The 25596-nt window shown below is 35.6% G+C and overlaps 1 protein-coding gene and 1 long non-coding RNA gene across 3 annotated transcripts; one reads left to right on the plus strand and one right to left on the minus strand.

Annotated features, from left to right (window-relative positions):
• Positions 1 to 2: 2 nt before the first annotated feature.
• On the plus strand, positions 3 to 17818 carry C10H11orf54 (chromosome 10 C11orf54 homolog). Of its 2 annotated transcripts, none has more exons than XM_045508991.2 (9): positions 3 to 140; positions 4565 to 4717; positions 7169 to 7267; positions 10105 to 10178; positions 10347 to 10448; positions 11394 to 11570; positions 12690 to 12839; positions 15570 to 15686; positions 16618 to 17818. In XM_045508991.2, the coding sequence occupies exons 2-9, from the start codon at positions 4663 to 4665 to the stop codon at positions 16789 to 16791; spliced, it is 948 nt and encodes a 315-aa protein (XP_045364947.2). In that variant the 5' UTR covers positions 3 to 140; positions 4565 to 4662; the 3' UTR covers positions 16792 to 17818. The 2 variants fall into 2 exon arrangements, with proteins under 2 accessions (XP_045364947.2, XP_010971660.2); XM_010973358.3 differs by having other exon boundaries at positions 18 to 140; positions 4570 to 4717.
• Positions 8535 to 25566, minus strand: LOC141578907 (uncharacterized). Its single transcript, XR_012509792.1, has 2 exons — positions 25484 to 25566; positions 8535 to 9098 (listed from the first exon to the last, which is right to left on the minus strand). It is a non-coding gene; the product is annotated as an uncharacterized LOC141578907 (long non-coding RNA).
• Between the last annotated feature and the right edge of the window lie 30 nt (positions 25567 to 25596).

Raw genomic sequence — 25596 nt, forward strand, 5'->3', positions numbered from 1 at the left:
CTAGACGCGGGGCGCCATTTTGATCGCCGCGAGAGGAGGAGCGATTTAGAGTGGGCGGGGCCTGAGCTTCCTAACCCAGAGGAGGCGGAGTTGACTGAGCCAAGTGGAGGCTTCAGGTGTACGCTTCCCTAACCGATCGGGTAAGTGGAATAGCCAAGAACGTTTCAACAAACTACAAAAGAATTGTGGGGGTCAAGTGAACGGAATGATGTGAACTGCGAGGAAACAAGCCACTCCGCCTGATCCGCTTCCAGGGATCTCGCCTTTGCTGGGCTGTCGTCTGACTTTCCAAACCCGGTCCCGGGTGGATGGGGGTGTGCGTATCCGTGTGTGTGGTGCCGGCTGTGTTCTGTCATATTATGTCTACTTTTGCCTTCAGAAACCTCTTCTGTGTTAACTTGGGAAAGGATCGTGCTTTGACCATGACTCGAAGTGTGTAACCTTTGTACTGGAAGCCAGTGTTGCCCCATAGCACCCCCGTGCCCCTCTCCACCTTCGGACGTGTTTTGTTGGCTCACTCTCACTCCGAACTAAGGGTCGGCCTCCCAGGAGTTGGTCAACGTGTCACAAGAGATGCCAGCAGCGGATTTTTTTTTTTTTTAAGTTTTCTCCGCCCTTAGTTCCCTGAACGGTTAATGAGTGTTAAGATAAAAGTTTAAACTAGTTTAGTGACGGTGGGACTTTTCCCCCCAAAGTAGTACAAAAAGGGTTGAGCTAGCTTGATTCAGACGACTTGTATCATATGATAAAACCAGGAAAACTGTCTAGTCTTAATTTATAGTTAAGTGTCATCTCGGGATTGGACAGACCTAGAAGGTAATCTGGTCTCTTTACTCACGTTTGCTCTAAACATTGAACAATTCCAGGCGCGGAAAGTCTAGTCCTGTAGGCATTAGGAAATACTGTAAGCTCCAGGACAGGTATCGCATGCCTTAGTCACCGCCATATCCCGGAGCAGGCCGAGCTATGTGATCTGTGGGGCTCAGTACAAAATGAAAACGCAGGATCTCTAGCTCAAAATTAGGGGGAAAAATGCCATTAAAGGTACCAAAATATAAGCTGTCACCTTTCTTCTGTAGTATCTCTTTCAACTTGTCATGGTGTTTTAATTAATAGCATTAATTTCCTATTATTAATTATTAGTAACATGAACAATCATGCTATTTTATTAATTTATTATTAATCATTTTATTACTATTAACATTAATTTGCTATTTATTGTCACTTAAGTAAAGAAAATACTTAAATTTAAATCATTAGCATGAATTTTACCATTTTTTATATTGTACTATGCCAGTTTTAAACACAAACATAAGAACATTTAACTTGTATGCAGAATCACTGAAATTTCACAGTTCGTATTCTGTAGTTCATTCAGGCATATGTACTCCGTTCTTACTAGAGCACTGGATACTGCACAAAACTAACTCGCCTGCATTTATTTTACTTCTTGATGCATGCACATCCTACCACCACTATGGAATCCAGGGAATTTTAGTCTCAATCAACTCCCAACATTCTGTGCCTACAGGATTTCATAAATGCTTTATATGAATGGGAACCAAGGAATGGTGGTGGACACACACTCTGAGCCTCTCTCCTCTGATCCTGCGCATGCTCCACTGTCCTATCTGTCCTAAAAGTTCAAATACAAAGTTAAGAATTTAAAGATGGTGACAACAAAGCATAAACCATGTGCTGTTCTGAGCACATGGTCTTATGTAACTACACTAGAGGCACACCCATGAAACCATGTCCCAGAGTCTTATAAGTCTGGCATATCATAACTGTTCAATAAAAAAATTAAGGCTGAACTGGTATCTATTATGTGCTAGGTACTGGGAAGACAGATATAAGAAATAAAGTCCTATCTTCAGAGAGATCCCAGTCTAGGGGACACAAGCAAAGCAAACAGATGATCACAGGTACACCCTGAGTGCTGTAAGATTGCTCTATACAAATTCTCCCTTATTGTGAGCTGGACTGTGTCATTCCTTCACCGGTAAGTGGCATAGTATAATGTGATGAGTTCTGGCTTTTACAGTGGGCTAGATTTGGTATTGAATTCTGTTTCTGCCCACTTAGTAACTGTGTGATCTGGAGTAAATAATATATTTCCTCTGGCCTATTTCCTCTTATAAAGTGAAAGGGATACTGTTTATATTAGTGTGGGTTTTGAGAGAATGTAAGTGTCTAACACAGTGTCTGGTTTACAGTATGCAGTTAGTAAGCAGTTCTCAGCTTGGTTGCGATAGTTGGCCTCCCCCTTTAGGCATTGTCTCTGCAGCTCGATACCCAGCTGCCTCCTATTTTCCATCCTTCCCTTCTCTAGATCCTACTTCTGGGCCACTGACTCCCAGCAATGGAATCTGGAGAGTAAATGTTGTTTGCCTCCATGTGGCCCAAAGCTGTCCTCCTGGAGCCGCTCTGAATGTGTGTGAGAGCTTTTCTAACCTCTTTCCCTCAACTCCCCAACTCCAACCTCCTCTTCCCCACCTCCCACTCAGATATAAACACACTTATACACACACTCCCACTCTACCTTCTGGGCTGTTGGCTTGCCTGATGTTCTGCATTTCTAAACCAGTTATTCAGGCTATAGCCTCTGAGGGCTGGAATTTATTCCTGTTTTGATGAGGAAAGAAAAGACTTACCTTTGAAAGATAGTAAAGGGTACAAAATTAGGATTATATTTAATTTAAATTTGAGTCTTTATTATTCCTACTATCAGTAGATATATCTAGAGTGCTTTTATTATCCTCATTTTAAATATATGTGGTAGTCATTGAGCCGATTTTGACATGTTCTTAATCAGTACTTGCTGGTTTCTGATACAGAAAATATAAGAAGTTAGAATTTGGAAAATCTAGGTAAAGAGTATACAGTAATTATTTGTATGTCTTTTCTGTCCATCTGAAATTATTTCAAAAGAAAAAGTTAAATGGCTCATTCCAGAACAATTATAGCTTATTCAATTCAAAAATATATTTGAGATAATTAAAATATGATTATATAGGGCTTGTGGCCCATTGTCAACAGGTTATATGTTATTTGGGAGACCAAATTATGCATAATAAGTAATTAAATGGTAATAAAATTGGTATTAGATTAAGTACTAAAGTAAATGCCAAGTCTTTTTTTTCTTTTAACATTTTTTATTGATTTATAATCATTTTACAATGTTGTGTCAAATTCCAGTGTTCAGCACAATTTTTCAGTTATTCATGGACATATACACACTCATTGTCACATTTTTTTCTCTGTGAGTTATCATAACATTTTGTGTATATTTCCCTGTGCTATACAGTGTAGTCTATTCTACAATTTGCCAAGTCTTAAATGTGTGGAATAGCATGTTTGTGGAGGTTGTGTTATTTGAAATTATCATCAAAATCAGAAATTCAGTTTCTTAAGAAACTTGTGGATCTTGGGAAAATTTAAAAAAAATTTTGTTGGAAGAATATTTCAAGTGATGCTGAAGGACCACCTTTCACTTACTAAGTAAGCGTGTACCAGAGACTATTCAGATTAATGAGGTGTTTCATTAACAATTTTAATGAGAACTCCAACAGTGTTCTTAGAAACAGTGTTAAGTTTTGTCTTCATTCCTTGTTGCAGTTGGCCTAGAGTGGGATTCCCTGCCCACTTCCTATTACTTTTGCTTGGGGTTTTTTGGAGTTTTATTCTGCTTGCATTTTATTTATCTCTGCTTGCACACCTCATCACCTGGATGCTTGAGGCAAGATACTAATCACTGTGTATATATGTCTACTTATTGTAAAATATACTTAGCATATATTTTTAAAATATCAAATTATAACTGGTCAGGTTATCAGAATAATTGAACACTAAAGCTGCCTACCAAGAAAATATGTTTATTTGTAAATGAAAGTAATAATTTAAATTTCAAAAGCTAATCATTTGTGGAAGTTTCCATTTCTCTTAGTAATTTAAACTTTCTTTTGTAAAAGTGATAGTCTAAGAAACTTGTCTAATTTTTAGCCTAAATGTCAAACATAGAATAGAAAACACAAATGATCTATTATAGAAGTACTTGACAGAGGAGGATATAGCTGTGTGGTAGAGTGCAGCTCGGTGGAGAGTGCGTGCTTAGCATGCACGAGGTCCTGGGTTCTATCCCCAGTACTTCTGTTAAAAAATAAATAAGTAGATAAATAAACCTAATTGCCACCCCCCCAAAAAAAGTTTTTAAAAAAGTGCTTGAGCATCCTATACTGTTGTACAACCATTGAAACACTATTGATAAACCTTAGTAACTACCTTTTATTTCAGGACTTGTATTCCTTAAACCAACAATTTCTAGAGAGCTGCATGCTCAGTCCAGATATATGACTGAAGCAAATGAATCACGTGTGCTCTTGGTCTGGTGTTCCTCCTGTCTATTTTAAATGTCAGCTATTTAAAGTATTAGTATTAAAAGAGGTTACTTGGGCATTTCTCACTTGGAATATTAAATACTATAAGCTGTGGTTGCTTTTTTGTGAGGACAGAAACCTAAATGCCCTTTGGCCCTCTTTATGTAACTGAACTCTTTCTTTTCCAGAGCAGTAGCTGTTCACGCTCCGTGCACCGTGAACTCTTGTGATAATTAGCCCACAGTAGCTTTATTTTCTACATCCTCGCACCTGAGGAAGAAAGAAAATGGCTTGTGCTGAGTATTCTTTCCATGTGCCAAGTCTAGAGGAGCTTGTTGGAGGTAAATACAATACTAACTTTGAGGGTTTTTTCAATTATTCTAAGGAAAAAATTAAAAATAAAAACGTTCTAAGATATGATTTTGCAATAGTACTTTTGATACAGAACTCATTTTCCTTTTTGGTGTCTATTCTGTACTTTTTTTTGCATCCTGTTTTTCTTGAAGTCTAGTCAGTTTACAATGTTGTGTCAATTTCTGGGGTACAGCATAATGTTTCAGTCATACATATACACACATATATTCGTTTTCATGTTCTTTTTTCATTATAGGTTACTACAAGATACTGAATATAGTTCTCTGTGCTATACAGTAGAAACTTGTTGTTTATCTATTTTATATGTATTAGCTAGTATCTGCAAATTTCAAACTCCCAATTTAATCCTTCCCACCCACTCTACCCTCTGGTAAGCATATATTCTTACCAGGAAATTTTTTTAATGAAAGTCAGAAATTCTGCCTGTCAGAAAAAAAAAAACAAATTCATCATTCAAAGATTCTTGACGAGATACCAACTTTACAGAATGAAAATGAATATAGTAATCCAAGATTTATGTGTGGTGCACAAAAAGTTGCACGATTTTGCTTTATTAACTTCTTGCCAGTTGCAGTATTCTTTAAATATATAATCTACTGTTGGGTATTAATCATGTTCCCAATCTACTACTTCCCCCCCCCTCCTGATATGACAGACTGCCAATGAACTTGCTTAGATTCCTCTGCATATATTTTTAGGTATTTCATCTTATTTAAACAAGAATTTAAGGCAGGGGGAGGGTATAGCTCAGTGGAAGAGCACGTGCTTAGCAAGCACCAGGTCCTGGGTCCATTCTGTGTACCTCCAATAAATAAATAAATAAACATAATCCCCCCCCCACAAAAAAAACCCCCAAATTTAAGGCAGCTTCATAAGATTAATTACAAGGAACAGATACAGATAAGAAAAAAGAAAATAAAAATAGGATTATAATATGAAACCAGGAATAGTACTAATCCAAAACTGCATAGCCTATCAGAATGCCTGACAGCCTTTTGATTCTATTCTGAGGGTAACTGTAAAACCTATCCGTATTTCTCAGAGTTTATCTGTCCTGGTAGTTTACCTGTCCTGCTAAGGATGAAGTCAGGAAGTACACTAATCTTCGGGTTGGTTGTGGCTCTCCTCTTATAACCTCCCTATTTTTTCCTAAATCGAATGGGAGTTAGTAAATAATCTGTATTGCTAGTATTCTTTGTATTCTTTTCTGTCAATCGTTCTGTCTTTCCTGATATGACAGGACAGCTAGGAACCTTGTCTCTGAGTGCCTTCCTACAACCTATCTTCTCTTGTATGTTTACATTTCTATTTTCTTTCTATATGTACAGGATATAATCAGTACAGAATAGAGATGGAATCTTAAGTTTTTTGGCTTAAGATTGATTTTCAATTTTGACAGAAAATCTTATACCAAGAACTTGGTCCCTTTGTAATTTGTAAAAAATACATTTTACTATATTTCCATACACTGAATCTTAATTTATATATTCATAAATCTGCAGTTATTAGACTAGGCAGGGGGATTTTCCAGTCACCTTGGTTTCTATTCTTATATAGATAAAAGATCTGGTGTGGAATATCTATATGACTGCATTTAGGATGACTTCATGTTTTTAGAGAGTCTGATTCTACAAAACAAACTAATGGCTAACACTACTATCAGAGAAGTGTTTTATAAGAACTTTTCATCCTTAAAAGTGCGTTGCTCCAAGATTTATAATTTTGAGACATCTGGGTTTGCTGTTTTACCTTTTTGACTGAGTTATAACATATCTAAAGTACACTACTATTAAGTATATAGTTTTATGAATTTTAACATGTTTATACCCATATCACACCCATAACACACCCAGATCAAGATATAAAATATTTCCAGCATCCCAGAAGACCGCTTCACACACTTTGTCAACATCTCTACCCCAAGAGGTAACCACTGTTCTGACTTCTGTCACCTTAGATTAGTTGCCTGTTTTTGAAATACATGTGTAAGTGAAGTCACATATTCTTGTATCTTACTTCTTTTGCTCAACATTTTGTCTGTAAGCATTAATGAAGTTGTTGCATGCAATGGCTTACTTTCTAGCAGTTTAAATATTTACATTTCAATATTTGGAATCCTCTCCCCAAAAGAAATGTAGTCCTCACCTGAGTGCAGTGTTTATCTCCAGTGGCTTATAATCCCTACAGTTTGTAGTGGTATTTATGGAAATATTCATGTGTCTTAGTCTACATTATATCCTGTGGTTAATTATGTGTCTAGTGTCTAATTACATTCATTAATAAAACCATTTCCCCCTTTTTTTAATTATACAAACTTAGGTTGGGAGTGTGGCACACAAAAAAGTTGAGGGAAGAATTGATACATGGTGGCAAATTTCTACATAATGTTAACTAACTCTTTTCTTTGTCTTTATTAGTTCTGCAGAAGGGGCTGAAGGAGAACTTTGCTGATGTCCAGGTCTCTATAGTTGATTGCCCTGATTTGACTAAGGAGCCATTTACCTTTCCTGTAAAAGGTAAGCAATTTTGGCAATGAACTTTTGTTTTCAGTCCTAGTCTTTTTCTAAAACCAGGAGTATTTTCAAGGATTATCTTAGATTATCTACAACTAAAGGATATTGCCCAGATTTTTAGATTAAATTGTGCTTAATTTCTGTGCTGACTGTTTTCCAATATTGCTCAAATTTCACTTTATACCCTTCTGGAAAAAATACTGTGTTTTATGTATTTTGTAATTTTCACAGGTAATATGGTAGATATTCAGTAGGCTGGAACCCTTGACACCACATGAGAGTTTTGTTTTAAATTGCTTAAATGACTGTTATGGAAGCTCACTTTAATTTTTGTTTTTATTTATTTATTTAAAACCAGAAGGGATCTTAAAAGCCTGGTATTTGAATCATCTATTTTTTTTAATTTATCTTTTTTTTAAACATTTTTTTACTGAGTTATAGCCATTTTACAATGTTGTGTCAAATTCCAGTGTACAGCACAATTTTTCCGTTACACATGAACATATATATATTCATTGTCACATTTTTTTTCGCTGTGTGAATCATCTATTAAATACTTATATCCCTTTAATAAATTGGGTCAAGTGATCACCCAGCCAAAGTTTAAAGAGAGAAGGAAGGGATATTACTATTGAGTAAATATAATTTGTCAGACAGTATGATACATGTCTCTATTTGATGTCTTGATTTTTATAATACCACTGTGAGGTAAGTACTAGCCACAGTTTATACATGAGAAAACCGAGCTCAGAGAGGCTGAGTAAGCTCAGTGTGAATCATAATCAGAATTCAAATCCAGGTCCATCTGCTTCCAAAGTCCAGCATTCTCCCATTATACCCTACTGCGACGCGGAATTTGGAGAGAGCCACTCACACGTACTCACTCTTTTACATAACTGACATCTTTGTTAAAAAGTAGTTTTACATAGAAGCCCTGGACTCTAGTTTTTCTCTGCCGCTTACAGATTTCATTACCTTGGGCTTCAGATACATTAAAATGGGGGGAAGGGGGATTTGGGTTAAATGTTCTTTTTGGGTCTTTCTGGTTTAAACAGTCTTTGATTTTAAGTTGACTTGTAAATTCTAGAATTTTTGTGTACCAGATGCCAGTTTTTCTTCACACCTTGAAAGTGTTTATCATAATACTTTTTTTGGTTATGCATCTTCCAATTATAAAAGTAATATATTTCCCCAATAAATAATTGATTAAATAAACAATTAAAATAAAATAAAAATCAGAAAACACAGAAGAGTACAAGGAAAAAGGAAAAATGGTTCATCTTAATTTTATTACCCAAAGGGTTGGTTTGAAAAAGCTTTCAATAATTTGTGAATCTTTAAATTGTAATACTAAGGAAGCCAGATATGTGTGTATGTATATATATGTATGATCTTTCATAAACATAGTTATCCACTTTCTACATGAACTGGTCTTGCTCAAGTCACCAGTGACGCTGGTGTTTTCTGGTATTGTTTGGTCTCCCTCTGTATCTCATGCTGGTGGCCGTTGCTGCCGGACATTTTCTCCCCTAGCTCTCCTCTCTCCTTGGTTCTTTTGCCTCTTCTTCCTTGGTGCCTTTCCTTCCTCCATGATGTTCTTTCATCCTCATTGTTTTTCTGGATCCTTTCTCTTTCTGACAGTCTCTTAAATTTTGATGTTTCCCAGAATTCTTTCCTCATCTTCTTATTCTGTACAGTCTCTCCAGGCTTTTCCACCTACTCCTGTGGTTTTACCACTTGGATACAACAACTTTGAAATGGCTACATCTCACCTAGCTCTCTCTTCTTCTTAGCTATCGATCAGTAATTCCAGCTGTCTCCAGGACATCTCCACCTGTATATGCGAAGGACAACCTGAGGTCAACATGTCTAAAATTTAACTCATTCCTTCACCATAGGTGCCTATTCTCCTTTCTTTGTTCTTTTTCTTAATTTCCTCTTCTCTACTTTTAGCTCATTACCTGTCTTTTCCCTAGACTACTAAAATAGCCCTTCTCATAGTTTCTAATAGTTTCTCTAAACTGCAACAATACTATCACTTATGAGAAAGAGTCTTATCCATGAGTAATTTCTGGTGATCCCATGGAAAATATTTCCAAAATCCCTAATTATACATGGAACATAAAAGAATTTTGTACATCTATCCTCTGTATAGCTGAATAAATTCAATTTTATCTACATTTACTGTGGAGTGACGTTAATATGAAACTGACAAGACTACTTTTTCTCAGACAAAAGATAATTATTTTTCACTTTGCACTAAAAAAAAAAAAAAGGAATGTGCCTTTTCCCAAATTATGTCTAGCTGTACTTGTGATGTTAATTAAAAATCTAAGTAGAAAGTTCCTAGCATCTGAAGTTACGTCTAATTACTTGTCATTTTTACAAAAACCCTTGGGAACAAACACCTTTGACAAGAGGACTTCCCAATATGGATTTTTAAAAGAACTAATATTTTATCAGAGCAAAATATTTAAATTAAAATACAATTTTAGCTAACCCTCTCCCCTAAAAAAAGATTTTTAAAGGAATAAGTCACTGTAGACTAATTTGAGAAACTTCATCCAATCCAAATTTTGGCCCCAGTAGTCCTTGACCTGTCATCAACTTTCTACTGCCTTTATGCTACTAACTATATCAAGTTATGCTTTGTTATAACACTATTAGAAACACAGGTAGTTAGAATCAGACAGGGGTCCTAGCTACTTACATCTTCCAACACCTGCTATTTGTAGAACTATAAGAATGGAAAAGTTATATACTCTTAATAAATTAGTGTCTTCTGGCATTTTATTCTTAAATTTATGTTTGCCTATTTTTAAGATGGCTTTTTTTTTTAGGCATCTGTGGGAAAACTAGAATTGCAGACGTAGGAGGTGTGCCTTATTTACTGCCACTTGTAAATCAAAAAAAGGTAAGTGTACCTTTACTTTTCACACTTATGTGATGATTATGGAAGTTGGATTGATTCCTCTTTTTATTGTTGACCAATGTGGCAAAGAAGTGTGAACGGACACTAATAAGAAGTAAGCCAGGGAATTTATGTAAGTTAGATTTAAATAATGTTTTTCCTCTTGTATAGGTTTATGATCTAAATAAGATCGCAAAAGAAATCCAGCTTCCTGGAGCTTTTATTCTTGGAGCGGGAGCAGGCCCATTTCAGACTCTTGGATTCAATTCTGAGGTCGGGATATATATAATTACTTTATTTTATTGATTTGACATTTAGTTTGCCTTTTTCCTTTTACTGACCTGTCAGAAATCCTGTCTTCTGAATGAATTGTAAGTGGTTGATGTCACACCTCTCTACAGATCTGAAATGTTTGATATAGATTTGGAGCATAGCACATGTTCCAGCTGGCCCAGCTGAAATGGAGCACTAATCTCTAAATTCAGATTTTCTTGAGGTATACACTCAGTATTAGATGAGTCCATCCAGGGCGCTCCTGTGGTTTGCTGAGGACTCTAAACTGTGAAAAATTTTAATCCTTATACATCATAGGATTCTTAACTGCTCTATAATCTTTGCCGGTATGAGGACAACTTTCAATCAGGACTATTTCATGATCTAGTCACAACTCCCTCTTTCAGACCAAATAGTAGGGACCTACACCCCAGTAATATAATTAATTACAAAAGGTAGTATCTATTAGTGTGCATGTCAACGTATTTTCAACATAAAAAATCACTGTTTCTTCACATCTCATGAACAGAAGAGGGAATAACCCCTTCAATCTGCTTATTTTCTCACAGCCTCTTACAGATGTGAGCAGTAGACAATAATCATACAAGTTCTTTTACTCAAACATTAATATAAGTTGTCTAGTGTTCAAGATAGATGAAGTTTAAAATTTAAAATGAGACATTTTAATGCAAATGTCACAATGTTATAGAAGCACTACAAGAAATACTGTAAACATTTTATAAAATGTTTTTTCAGTTTTTTGATATTTGTAAATATCAGTATTTTGAATTACATTAAATATTTTATTTTTCAGTTTTTTAAAATTAGATCTCAAATAAAATGTCTTAAAGTCTAAGACAGAATATTTTGTTACAGTATTCAAGATATTCTCTTTGCATAGAGGTACTAGGATTGACTAATTACCTTATTTACTTTTCTTTTCAGTTTATGCCAGTTATTCAAACAGAAAGTGAACACAAACCCCCTGTGAATGGAAGTTACTTTGCTCGTGTTAACCCTGCAGATGGAGGGTGCCTACTGGAGAAATACAGTGAGAAATATCATGACTTTGGGTTTGCACTACTGGCTAATCTTTTTGCCAGTGAGGGCCAACCTGGAAAGGTGATTGTGTTCATAAAAATGAAGTACTCACCAAAAGTTTTTAGATAGCTAAAAATGTGAACGTTTATTGCTACTACTATAATTTTCTTAAGGAAATCCAAAGCTACCTAAGTCAAAGCTCTTTAAATAACCCAGTTATACAAAAATCAGACAGTACTACAGGCAGAGTGAAAGTCTCATTTAAAACTGAGGTTAAGAATAATACTTAGTAAGCAATACCCTTTTTCCCAAGAACTAAAAGGTAATATTAGGATATTCATGTGGGGAGTGAGTGAGTCAAACAGATGAACCATGCAGCTGAAATAGATAATGTCTACCTAAAGTTAGCTTATATGTAACTTGCTCACTGCTGACTGATCAGACATTGACTGATACAGAGAGAAATAATGGTAGCAAAAAATTATAGAAAGAGGAGGTAAGGAGAATTAATGACTCACTTCATACTTACTTCCTGTTAGTACCAAAAAAAAGATGATTTCATGTTCTAAAACTGATCGTAATGATGGTCACACAACTCTATTAATATACTGAAACCCACTGAATTGTACACTTTAAATAAGTGAATTGTATGGTATGTGAATTATATTCCAAATAAAGCTGTTATTAAAAAAGGAAGAAAAGATTTCAGTTTTGGCAGTTGTGAGAACTCTCAGATTTTGTAAAGAGAACGCTACTTTAGCCACTTTGAGAGATGAAATAGTGAAGTAAGAATACCTAATAAACTGGAGGTAACAGGAGTCCAGAATTTTAAAGGAAATGAGAAAATGTAATCATCCCCCTCCCTTCCATCAGAGATTAATCCCTTTAAATCAAGGCATTCTCAGTCCTTTACTACCTTGACATATAATAAGAACCTCTAGAGTTCAGTGTAGAATTTAGCTCTAAATCTTTCTCAGTCCAAGAAAGCATAAATAAGACTATTATTAGAGTAAATGATATATATAACTCATACACATATATAATGATCAAGACGTAGAGGTTTGAGACACTTCAGCTCATATCTCGGTGCTCAAAACAAGTGAATATTTGGCATTGATTATATAATGTTTCCCTTTGGTAGTTACTTACATAAAATTTTGAAGCTTAGAACAATGGTATGCATATTTATGTCCTCTCTAGGTCATTGAGGTGCAGGCCAAAAGAAGAACTGGAAAGCTTAACTTTGTGACTTGTATGAGACAGACTCTTGAAAAACATTATGGAGATAAGCCTGTAGGGATGGGAGGTACTTTCGTAATTCAGAAGGGAAAAGTGAAGACTCACATTATGGTAAGGGCCTGTGTTTACATGTGTGTGTCTGTGTGTGTGTGTGTACGTGCTTCAGATCTTAGGGTTTTTTAATATACATTGAGAATTCCACCCTTAAAGACACCTTGAACAAAATATTTTACTCTGTATTAACTTTAAAATTTAAATGATGGATATGTTAAATTCATACTGTACAATAATGTCCAGATAGAGTCCTTTTTTATTAGTATATTAGAACTTTCTTCTCAGTGTATTTGCTTTAAAGATCAAGATAAGTGTCAGTTTAAGCCTTTGAAACTGATCATTTTCATTGCTAGAATCCCGACCTCAATACACAGGCTTTGCAATTAAGATGATTGTGGTTTAGGGGGAAGAACTCATTATGAAAATTATAATTTATGGGCTAAATATAATATTTTTATAAGACATTAATGGTGGAATACTATATGAACACAGCCCCAGGGCATCTAGGACTTTCAATATAATTTTTGGTAGGTGAGTGAATGAATGAATAAATGAATGAAGTGTAAAAGTGATTACAACCTAATTTCCTCTTTGTTTTAACAGTAAAGCCATCAGAAAATGTATTGTTTTTAATATTTTTTATCCTGATAATTTTAAATGGCAAGCCAGCTGATTCTGCATTGAAAGATGTAACATCTGTGAAATTACTTTTCCAAATTATTTACAACAAAGTTAGAGATAAACTTATTGGAAAACACCAAAGGATTATGAGATTTGTTAAAATTCAAGTACACAATACTTTATTATTAACTGTAGTCGCCATGATGTACATTAGAGCTCTTACAACTGGAAGTTTGCACACTTTGGTCAACATCCCTCATTTCCCCCACCCGCCTCAGCATCTGGCAACCACCATTTTTACTGTTTCTCTAAATTGGACTTTTTTAGATTTCACATGAGTGATATTATGCAAATGCAATATTTGTCTATGACTGGCTTATTTCACTTGGTATAATATCCTCCAAGTTCATCTACATTGTTACAAACGACAGGATTTTCTTCTTTTAAAGCCTAAATAATACTCATATACGTATCACAACTAGATAGATAGATAATCTCTATTTCTTTATCCATTTATCTGTTGACAGACACTTCGGTTCTTTCCGTATCTTAGCTATTGTGCCCAATGCTGCAATGAACATAGGAATGCAGATATCTCTTAAAGACAGTGATTTCATTTCCTTTGAGTATATACCCAGAAATACAGTTCCTGGGTCATATGAGTTTTAGTTTTAATTTGATGAGAAATCTCCATAATGATTGTACCAGTTTACATTTCCACCAACAGTGTACAAGTTTTCCCTTTTCTCCACATCCTTGCCAACACTTTTTACCTCTTGTCTTTTTGAAAATAGCCATCCTCACTACAGTGAGATATCTTAAGGTTTTGATTTGCATCTCTCTGATGAATAGTGATGTTGAGTGCTTTTTCATATACCTGTTGACCATTTGTATGTTTTCTTTGGAGAAATGTCTAATTTAGTCCTTTGATAATTTTTTAATTGGGTTCATTTTTGCTATGGAGTTCTATGAGTTCCTTATATATTTTGGGTATTAGCCCCTTATCAGATGTATGGTTTGCAAATATTCTCTCTCATCCCATAGATTCCCTTTTCATTTCGTTGACTGTTTCTATTGCTGTGCAGGAGCTTTTTCCCACTTGTGTATTTTTCCTTTTGTACCTGTACTTTTGATGTCATATCCAAAAAGTCAAATCCAATGTCATTAAACTTTTCCCCTATGTTTTCTTCCAAGAGTTTTATAGTTTTAGCTCTTATATTTAGGTGTCAGATTGATTTTAATTTTTGTATTTGGTGTAAAGTAAGGGCCTAACTTCATTCTTTTGCATGTGGATATCCAGTTTCCCCAGCACCATTTGTGGAAAAGCCAGCCCTTTCCCCTCTGAATTGTCAGCACCCTTTTTGAAAATCATTTGACCATATATGCAAGAGTTTAACTTCTGAGATCTCTATTCTAGTGCATTGATCTATATGCCTGTCTTTCTTTATGCCAGTGTCACAGTTTTGATTACTTTAGCTTCATAGTAAGCTTGATATCAGTAAAGGAGTCATCCAGCTTTATTCTTTTTCAACATTGTTTTGGCTCTCTGGAGTCCCTTGAGATTCCATATGAATTTGAGGATGGATTTTTCTATTTCTGCAAAAAATATCATTGGGATTTTGATAGGATTTACAGTGAATCTTTAGATACCTTTTGTAGTATTGACATATTAACATTATTAAGTTGTCCAATGTATGAACATAAGATGTCTTTCTATTTACTGGAGTCTTTTAAAATTCCTTTCAGCAATGCTTTGTCTTTTTCAGTGTATTAGTTGTTTGCCTCCTTAAGTTTATTCCTAAGTATTTTCTTCTTTTTGATGCTTCTACCCTACTTTAAATGCCTTGCTTTTCTTTTCCATCTACCAGTAGCAATAATGACATTTAAGATTAAGATGAGGATGTGTTCACAGGAAAACTGAAGAGCTACGAAAAATAAAAACATAGTAATAGATTCTTTCATTTATTCATCCATACCTTTTAGTGCATACATATTGATTGGTGGTCCTTTTGAAAACTAGGGTGTATAACTTCTTTTCATGCCAAAAATAGCAATAGAAAATATGAAGACTTAAAGGTTTTGACTTAATTAAATTATACATAATTTAAAACTTCAATACTCGATAATATTCAATCTGTTTATTTGTTTAATAACCTTTTATTGTAGCCTGCAGAATTTTCTTCCTGCCCATTGAACTCTGATGAAGAGGTGAATAAATGGTTGCGTTTTTATGAGATGAAGGCTCCTTTGGTTTGTCTGCCAGTTTTTGTCTCCAGAGACCCAGTAAGTGTGTCTTTTATATTGCAATATATTACAATGATAATCCTTGATTTTTAGAATTCAGCCCTTTTTGTGTTGTTATTTAAGAACTAGGGTAGTCTCTAGAATTACACTGAAAGGTAAGGGAGCAGGTGGCTGACAACCCTGTCACTTAGGCAGAGCAGATTTTACCTTTGGAGAAATGAAGGCACAGGCGTTTTAAATAACACACAAATTCCTGTTATTAAATAGTAGAATCAGGACAGAATTCAGGTCTCCTGTCATCTTATTTGCTGTTCATTATATTCTAATACTAATATTCTACCACAGAAGAATATAATATAGACTAATTCAAAGCAAGTATCTACCAAAATACTGACTAGTTGTATCTTTTGATCTAGTGATTACATATCTAGGAATTTATCCTTAAATATATGTGTAAGTGCATAAAATGATTAGTTAAAAGGGTTATTCATGACAGCACTGCTATAACAGCAGAAGAATTGGAAATAATCTAAATGTCTTTTGAAAGTGGTGGGTACATATACTAGAATACTATGTAAGTGTAAAAGAATTAGGAAGCTCTTTTATGATCTGATACACAAAGATCTGAAAGTTATATTATTAAATGAACAAAAGCAATACGCAGCACAGGAAGTGCAAAGTGCTACCATTTCAGTTAAAAAAAAAAAAAAAGTAAATCCTTCTGGAAGGACTTAGAAAAAACTGCTTACTTTGGTTGCCTGCAAGGAAAGGAATGGTGAGGGCAGGAGATGGAAAGAGACATTTTACTCAATATAACCTTTGCACCCTTTGAATTTTGAATCATGTAAATGTATTACCTACCAAAAAAATAAAATTATTATAACATAAATAAAAATGGCCTCACACTCCCTTAAACAAGTTCTAGGCAAAATAATTGGAATACTAACTGATAGCTTCTCTGTCGTCCTAGGGGTTTGATTTGCGGTTGGAGCACACGCATTGTTTCAGTCATCATGGAGAGGGAGGACACTACCACTACGACACTACCCCAGATACAGTGGAATACCTTGGATACTTCTCACCTGCAGAGTTTCTCTATCGCATTGATCAACCAAAAAAGACCCATTCATTTGGGCGAGATTAAATTAACTGATACTCATTTAGAAAAAACAATTAACTAAGGTTGATTAATTAACTCATTAATTGATACTAATATAAAATCTAATAGAAATGATCTTACTACTTAAGTCCTACTTTTTTGGCCTTTGAAATGAAGGGTATGTTGACATTGTGCTCTGTGTTATTTCATAGATCTAACTGAAAGAGATCATTGGGAACAAAGGTACATGATGGAGACGTTCATTTTTTTATTCTAAAGATCAGTGTTATGTTTATACCTTAAATATAATAAACAAGATTAAGAATGAAGTGATTATTCCTACTAGCTAATAGTAATAACTTACATTAATCTACTATTATTCAATTTCCCAAATTAGTCTCGTAACTGCTAAGTGGATATTTCTGAGTATTAGAAAAATCAGGGTTGGAAATGTTGATAGTTGTTACATCTTTGTACTGAGTTTTAAAAATCCATTTTAGAAGCCAGAGTACACTTTTTTATGAAATAAGGTGGTCAGAGAAAGCACTTAATTCCTTTTGGTGAAATTGAACGATACTCAGAAGTTTGCAGTTTGCCTTTCATAAATATTAGCAATTAGATAGTTAGCTGCAATTCCTCCTTTGTTTGGATTGCTAATTGGAAGCAGTCTGGACCTTGCTGGTTATTTGTAAGAAGGGAAAAGAAACAGCATCATAATAACCTTGAAGTGAGTAGACTTTACATAAGTGGAGGCTATTATTGCTTATGATTGCTAAATATGACCACTATCCTTCATGAAATATAAAGTACTTTTACTGATTATAATGGTTGAACTTTTCCTTAATGTTATTCTTTAATAATAATTAGCCAAAAATCAACTCTAATCTTCCTAATGCCAACAATGTGCAGATTTAAGAACTTTTTAGTACTAAGCGTATAATAAATCTTCAAGAAATATTTTCATTATCTTTGGATGTTAACTATAACATGTCCTGTGAGTATAAATTGCTAAATATTATTTTTAAATAAACACTAGTTTGTAGCCAAAAATTGAATAAAAATTTTATATTCACCTGATGTTGTGATTCTTTTTAATATCGTACCTCCAGACGAAAATATTAGTATTCATTCATTTAACAAATACATATTGAACACCTACCCCGCCCTCTGGAATGTAAGCTCCACAGGGGCAATAATGCCTTTAACAGAACCTGGCCAAAGTCGGCACTCAAAACATATTTGTTGAATAAATGAAGGAATGGGTGAATGATTATGCCAGTTACTTCACTTGATGCTTGGACCTATCATTTACATAGCACAGGAAGACAAATAATAAGCAAACATGTAATATGTCTGGTGGTATTCGTGCTATGAAGAAAAATAAAGCAGACGATGGACCGTGAGGAGGATGCTATTTTGTTGTGGGCAACCCACGCTGAGAAAAGGTGGACTCCCCACCCAAAATTCAGTTTAGACGTCGAGACTGATGAAGTCATACACATACCAACAGTGTATAAAAGAGTGTATTATTTATAATGAGGTGTTCTGGGGAAAGCAGGGCATCTCCCAAACAAGTCCTAAAGTAGCCGGAGAGAACAGGGAGAGGAGACTGGCTTGGGGGTTTTATGGTGGTTCAGGGGTAGGGCCAGGGTGACGGTTCTGCAGGCAGTTTGAACTTCCCACAGGTGTCAAAGAAGCAGCTAGGCTTTCTTACGGGCACAAATGGGGGGCAGAAGGGGAGGGAGGAGAAGGGTAAGGCTTAAAAGCTAGCTGTCAGCAGTCAAATCTCAAAAATGGAATCAGGCTCTATATGACATATTTTATAGGGAGAAATCAGGGAAAGCCTTTGATAAAGAGACACTTGAGCTAGGACATGAAAAAAATGAGACAATGAGCCATGATGTTATTTGGAGGAACATCCTTCCCAGTAGATTTAAAGTCTCAGAGGCAGAAGACGACTTGTTGTGTTCAAGAAACAGCAAAGAGGCCATTATGAACAAAATAGGATCACCTGACCCCATGACGCTAGTGCACATTCTGAGGAGCAATTTTTTAAATGCTATATATATATATTGCAAAACTATATTAATGCCATATTAAAAATCAATTTTTAGCAGAAAAAAAATTGACTTCTTAGAAAACGCCAGAGAATCTATAGTGAAGTTATTAGACTGAGTTCAAAAAGTTTCTTAAATATAAAATCAGTATACAATAGTGAGGTATATTTCTGCATACCAACAAGAAATGGTTAAAATGTAAATTTGAAAAAGATAATCAATCACTATGTTACCAGAAGTACACAGCAACATTTTAAACAAAAATTATATATAACCATTATGGAGAAAATTATGAAAACTGTTGAAAACTCAAAGAAGTCCAAATATTTATATCTAGGAAGATGCAATCTCACAGAAGTTTCAATCCTCAAATCTATAAATTCAATTTGATGCCAGTCTAATCCTAGTAGGGCTTTTCATAGAACCCCACCAGTTCATTCTGAAATATATGGAATAGCAAAGGGCCAAGATAAGCAAAGATAATTTTCAAGACAACAAGGTCAGGGATATTTGATATATAGGTATCAAAACTTACAAACTAATTATTAAAGTAAGACGGTGTGGTTTTGGCACAGTGATGGGCAATCAAATCAATAGAACACAAAACCAAGGCCAGAAACAGATTCCCACATATGTAGATACTCGATTTTTTTTGAGGTGGTTTTGAAGATCAGTGAGGAGAGGGAAATGTATTCAAATAGTTCTGGCACAATGAGCTATTAATATGGAAAAAAGAAATTGGTTGGACTCAATAGTAAGTGAATTAAAGACCTACATGTGAAAATTAAAACTTTAAAAGTTTTAGAAGAAAATACAAGAGGATATCTTTATGACCTAAGGGTATGAAAGGACTTCCTAAAGAACATAGGCACAAATTATGTAAAAGAAAAAGACAGATAAACCTGATCTGACAACATTAAAATGTAAAACTTGTTTGTCAAACTATAGTTCAAAAAAGTAGAAAGCAGACCACAGTCTAAGAGAATATATTTTTAAAACATAGCTGATGAAATTCAACTACTATTTGGAATGCATTAAGAACATCTACAAACCAATAAGGAAAAGACATTCAATAGAAAAATAGGCAGAAATTATGAACTGGGATTTGGCAGAAAAAGAAAAACCAACAGCCAATGTTAAATAAGATTTCTATTTCCAGTAACAGTGGGTTAGAGAATTCAGACAAATTATATCATTAAAGACAATTTTAAAAGCTGGAAAACACAAAAAGTACCTTCTTGACGATACTGCAGAGTTAACATGATAGTGAAGGAAAACTAGGCCAGTGTCTGGGAGAGAATGGAAGCCCAGCCAACCCCCAGGACCTAAAGATGCTTCAAGCATGAATGATTATTGTTTTAAGCCTGTGATTTTTGGCATACTTTGTTACACAGCAATAGGTGACTAATTTAAAAATAAATACATGGAAATAAGTTGTGGTTATTTCTAGGAGGAAGGCAGATGTTAACTAGGAAGAATACAAAGGAGCTTCAACTGTATCAGTAATGCTTTATTTCTTAAGCTGGTGTGAATACACAGACGTTTGTTATCTTTTTTTTAACTCTTAAGTATAAAGTTAAGGACATAGCATCATGAATCTCTTTTTTGGAAGTATGTTCTTTTGTACTTAATTTTTCACACATTTTCCTAAAACATTTTAAACTTTATACCGAAAGGATTATGATGATTTACTATTTAATGTTCAATTATTCCCCTTTTGTTCTGTTGACTTGGTTAGAATTCTTTTAACATAGTGACATCCCATTCCTATATGTAATACCATTTTTCCTAAGGCGTTCATCCTTTGCATGCTCAGTGACCACCCCTATTTACAGTACGTGGGAAGTGGCGGACAGTAATGGGAAGGGACAACTATGCAGTGTGGGGATATTTTATTTGCCTTTGGGAAGGATGATTAAATGTCAATAACAATATATTATGCAACGCTTTTCTATGAAATGTACTGGTATATGTATGTATTAAGTAAGATTGGATCATAATATGCCAACTTCTTTGTCTCAGATACTAGTGAATTCCTATGAGGCATATTATGACTGAAATGACAAGCCTAATTTTCAAGTGTCCACCCTGATGCAGTGACAGGAAAAATAAAAGAAGTGTAGGTAAAGGGTTAAGAGGATTTGGCTCTGAAAAGACAAGATTAACAGGCAGAGGGTCTGCGTGCATTGAGTGAGAAAAGTGAAGTGTAAAACTGCAGAGCTGCCAAGAACCTGTCCTAACAGGAAGCTGTGAGATGGGCTAAATTACTAAGGAATCACAGCCCTTGGGGGAAGTGAGCTGTCCTACAGGCTTGCCTGGTGAGTTCACACCTGAGGTCACTAGAATCTGCCTTAAGGACCTGAGCTGAGAACCTCTACTATACTGAAATAGTTCTAGAGTTAACTAGCTTCAGTCCCAAATTCGGGCTGCTTCCCATTTGGTATCAGATGTGCGTGGGGTGGGGGGGTGTCCTCTGAAAGTGTCCGGGGACTCTTCCCCCCATGAGTGTGAACATTTTCCCCTCCATCAGTGTTCTCCAAAGAGGGGTGCAGGAATATTAGAATGACTATTTATAAACTTTAGCCTTTTAAATATATATTTTTATATACATTTCTTCAAGTATATTATTTAAGGCGTGTCAGGTGAAGACTTTTGTGCAGATACAGTTTGAAAAGCTTGGAGATCAGATACACTTACATCATCTCTCCAAATCTAAAATGAATACAATCTGATGGATATAAAGGCAATTATGTGACTAAAGTAATAAAATATTAAAAACTGAGCTTTTCACAAAAAAAGTCTGGTATATTCATTGGTCAAATACATGATTACTGTTCCTGAAACTCCTACCTTTGGTCCATTTCTCTTTATACATTCTTATTTTTCTGAAACATTCTATTTTTCTGAAGTGTATTAACTATGGCAAGGAAGACTGACTTCTTTAAGTTTAGAATAACTCTTGGATTAGTTACATTAGCAACCGAATATTTGCCACTACCACAGATACTTAAAAACAGACTCTCATTTGCGTTTGGTTTTAAAAGCCCAGCTTCCTTTTAGGTTCTCTGTGAAGCCTCTGTGTGACCTGCTCTATCACTCATTCATAGCAATTTACTGAACACCATCAATGTGCCAGGCACTCTACCAGCCTGCCCCAGTCCAGCGCAAGACACCAACTAATATATGGACAAATTATTAAAATAAAATAGGGTAATAAGTTTTATTAGCATTACCCTGTAAGGTACTGTACATCAGAGGAAACTTCATACCGTGAACACAAAAAGAAATTTACTAAAGAACACATGGATTTCTCATACTGCCCAAGATGGGATAAGCCACAACAGCCTACTTTCTTCTATAATTACAAAATATCAAGCTTTGGATAAAATACAGAAAGCAACTCCCAGAGCACTCTTGAAAATTAAACTATATTGACTGAACGGTTGAATAGGGGGGTCAAAACTTGAAGAACGAACAATATGATGATGAGTTTCCTACCAATGTTTACAGCAGCACTATTTACAATAGCCAAGACATGGAAGCAGCCTAAATGTTCATCGACAGATGACTGGGTAAAAAAGTTGTGGAATACACACACACACACAGACACACACACACACACACAAAATGGAATACTACTTGGCCATAAAAAAATAAAATAATGCCATTTGTAGCAACATGGATAGACCTGGATATCGTAATTGTAAGAACTAAGCCAGAAAGAGAAAGAAAAATACCATATGATACCACTCATATGTGGAATATAAAAATGAGACAAATGAATTTATTTACAAAACAGAAAGAGACTCACAGACAGAAAAAAGAAAAAAACTAGGGAAAGATTGAAGGGTGGAGGGATAAAGTGGGAGTTCGGGATTTGCAGATGACTAACTACAATACATAAAACAGATAAACAGCAAGGTCCTAACGCATAGCACGGGGAACTATATTCAGTATCTTATAATAGTCTATAATGAAAAAGAATATGAAAAGGAATATATATACATACACATGTATAACTGAATCACTAGGCTTCACACAAGAAATTAATACAACATTGTAAACCGACTACACTTCAATTAAATAAATCAGTAAATATGATGATGAGTTTCCTGATTTTTCTTTCCTCTTTTACCCAAGGCAGTCTGGGTTACAGAACTTTTCAATGGACATGGACAGCAAAAACTCCCAAGAGTTAGTCCTTTTGGCCAGAGAATCAGGAAAGGGAGCCCCAGCAAGCCACACTGTGAAAGTCTCTTTTTCCTGTGTCTTTTGTTTCCTTTTTGTCTCTTGGCCCTGCCCAAAGGCTAGCCCCAATGCAATCAGAGCATCACTGCTCCACCAGTGGTCTCAACGGAGCTGTTACCTAAAACACTAAGAAAAAACGATTCCAGGGGAATCCAGAAATGGGCCTCTTGTGGTTCCATTTTTCTCTTTTCTCTGGGTGCTTCATCTGGAGTGGCCCCAGGTGAGAAGAACTGCATTACAGCCTGGGGTGTGGGGCACTAAAAATAAGAAAAACTGGTAATTGTGGCCAGAGGAAACAGGAAAAGGGGTGTTAGTCACAGTATCCCCTCATTAGCCTTTTAATGTCTGCAAGAGTTTTGATGGTCATTCCAAATTATCTTACCCTCTATTCTATTCTGTTTTGGGTTTTCCTATTGACCAATCTTTGAGTTCACTAATTCTGTCCTGTGCTGTGTCAAATCTCTTAGTAAACATATTCTATGGGTAATTAATTTCAGCTATTTTTAGTCTAGAATGTATTCTTTTCTTATGGATTGAAATTTTCTGGTGAAACTCATCTTTTCATCCATTTTGTCCATTTTCCTCTATTTTCTTTAACGTATTAATCTGTTAAAGTCCTTGCCTCCCATCACCAATATTTTGATCATTCATGAATATGTTCCTATTATTTGTTTTTGTTTTTGGTTATCAGTCACTCTTTTCTTGCCTCTTACTACTACCACTACTAGATAATATCTTCCACCAGTGAGGGTTTCCACCTTTCTTTTGTTAGGCAGATAAAGTGAGAGTGATTATCTCATTGTAATCAAGAGATTGAGCTGGGTTGGGGCTGGGTTGCATTTTAAATAAAACTCAGGCCACCTCTGCTTAGAATCTGTGACTCCACGTGTTACTTCTGGGGTTTTAATTTAGCCAGACCTCTGCTTCCTCTGCTGACTGACCTCTGTGACGTTGGTGCTGAAAGATGGAGGGGGTGGGAGTGGGGAGGGAGTTCAGTTCTTCCTTTTGGAAGAGCTGAGCTCCGTGAACCCTCAAAATCTGACAAATATTTTTTGCTTAGAGGGAAGCAGGGCTTATTCTCATATGTATCTGAGTCTGCAGAAGACTTACATTTTTTTACACTTAGATCTTCAATCCATTTGGAATTTATTTTTATTTAGGGTGTGATATAAGGATACACAATTGGGTTATTTTCCATATGTGCCAGATTGTGGCCCCGCTCCTCCCTTTATCCACACCCCATTCCATGTAACTGCAGTTTCTGCAACTAAAACATCTGGATGTAACCCCTCTCCCACCCCTGACTTTTGTGGTTGGGATTTGTGGATTTTAGACATGTGATGTAGGCAAGGCTCAGCTCTTGAACCTCTGCCATCTCCATGAAAACAACATCCCCTAAGCAGCCTGCTAGTACAACAAGCATAAGAGACACACAGCACAGAGTCCTCTGAATGACCTGTAGGCCTATAACTTGAAGTAGAACCAACCAGATGAGCCCAGCCTAGACCAGCTGGCCATCAGGTTAAGCCCAGCTGAGACAGCAGATGCCCCAGCAGAACTGCAGAAGTACAAGCACCTTATAAGGACTAAATAAGGAATACATTCAAAACACTTAGCACAGTGACTGGCACAAATAGAACCCACAGTAAATACTAATCAAATGTTGAAATAAAGTATTAAAAATTTTTACAAATTTATGCGTAAAGTACAGTAATTCTCAAACATAATTGTCCAACAGAATCACAGCTAAGCTTGCCAAAAATAGGTTCCCTCTTGAAAATTCACACTCCCAGGACACACTACACATATTCAGTAGAAACCAACACAAGGGCAACCGTATTTTCTTAAATACATTTAAAAAGTAGTTCAAAAATTTAAATGTATCTTGGTCAGCACAAAACTTGGAAAGACTCATGATAAATGATATACATACTACCTTAAATTAAGTAGAGTTTTGTCAAATAAAGGAATCCATCTTCCCCTGTAGAATTATTATAAAAATATTTTCGTGGGGACTCAACTGAAGTTATACCACTGTCTCTTGATCTTGTAAATATCACTTATTCTCAGCCACTGAGGCATGAAATAAACTTTACGTGCACATTACCTGCTAGTAATTTATTGATATTGTGCTTGCTGAGAGAGTCGCCGTCATGCAGTTTACAACTAACGGCAAAACAGATAATAAACTATTCACTATAATTTTAAGTAGCGTTAAGCACAACTGTTTTCCTCAAACTATGCCCTCATTTCATAACTCTTCAGACACGCTGTTTCTACTCTAGGTTTAAGCCCTCAAATCTCAGCATTCTCAGAGGGCTTCTCGTTGCTAAGGTCATTTCCTTCTCCCTACCTCTCCTCGGCTTTCTTCATCTTTCCTCCATCACTTTTAAACACGTAACACCTTAAAACGTAGAACGCCAGGTACCTACCTCCTCCCGCTCTCTGCACCTGGGCCCCCTCTCTCCCACTTCCGGCCACGCCTCTTACAGACCCGGAAGCTTTTCCCAACGCCGCAGTAGGATTTACCGGAAGTGCTCGGCCG

This window comes from Camelus bactrianus, chromosome 10 (genome assembly GCF_048773025.1).
Source record: "Camelus bactrianus isolate YW-2024 breed Bactrian camel chromosome 10, ASM4877302v1, whole genome shotgun sequence".
NCBI classification, from domain to species: Eukaryota; Metazoa; Chordata; class Mammalia; order Artiodactyla; family Camelidae; genus Camelus; species Camelus bactrianus.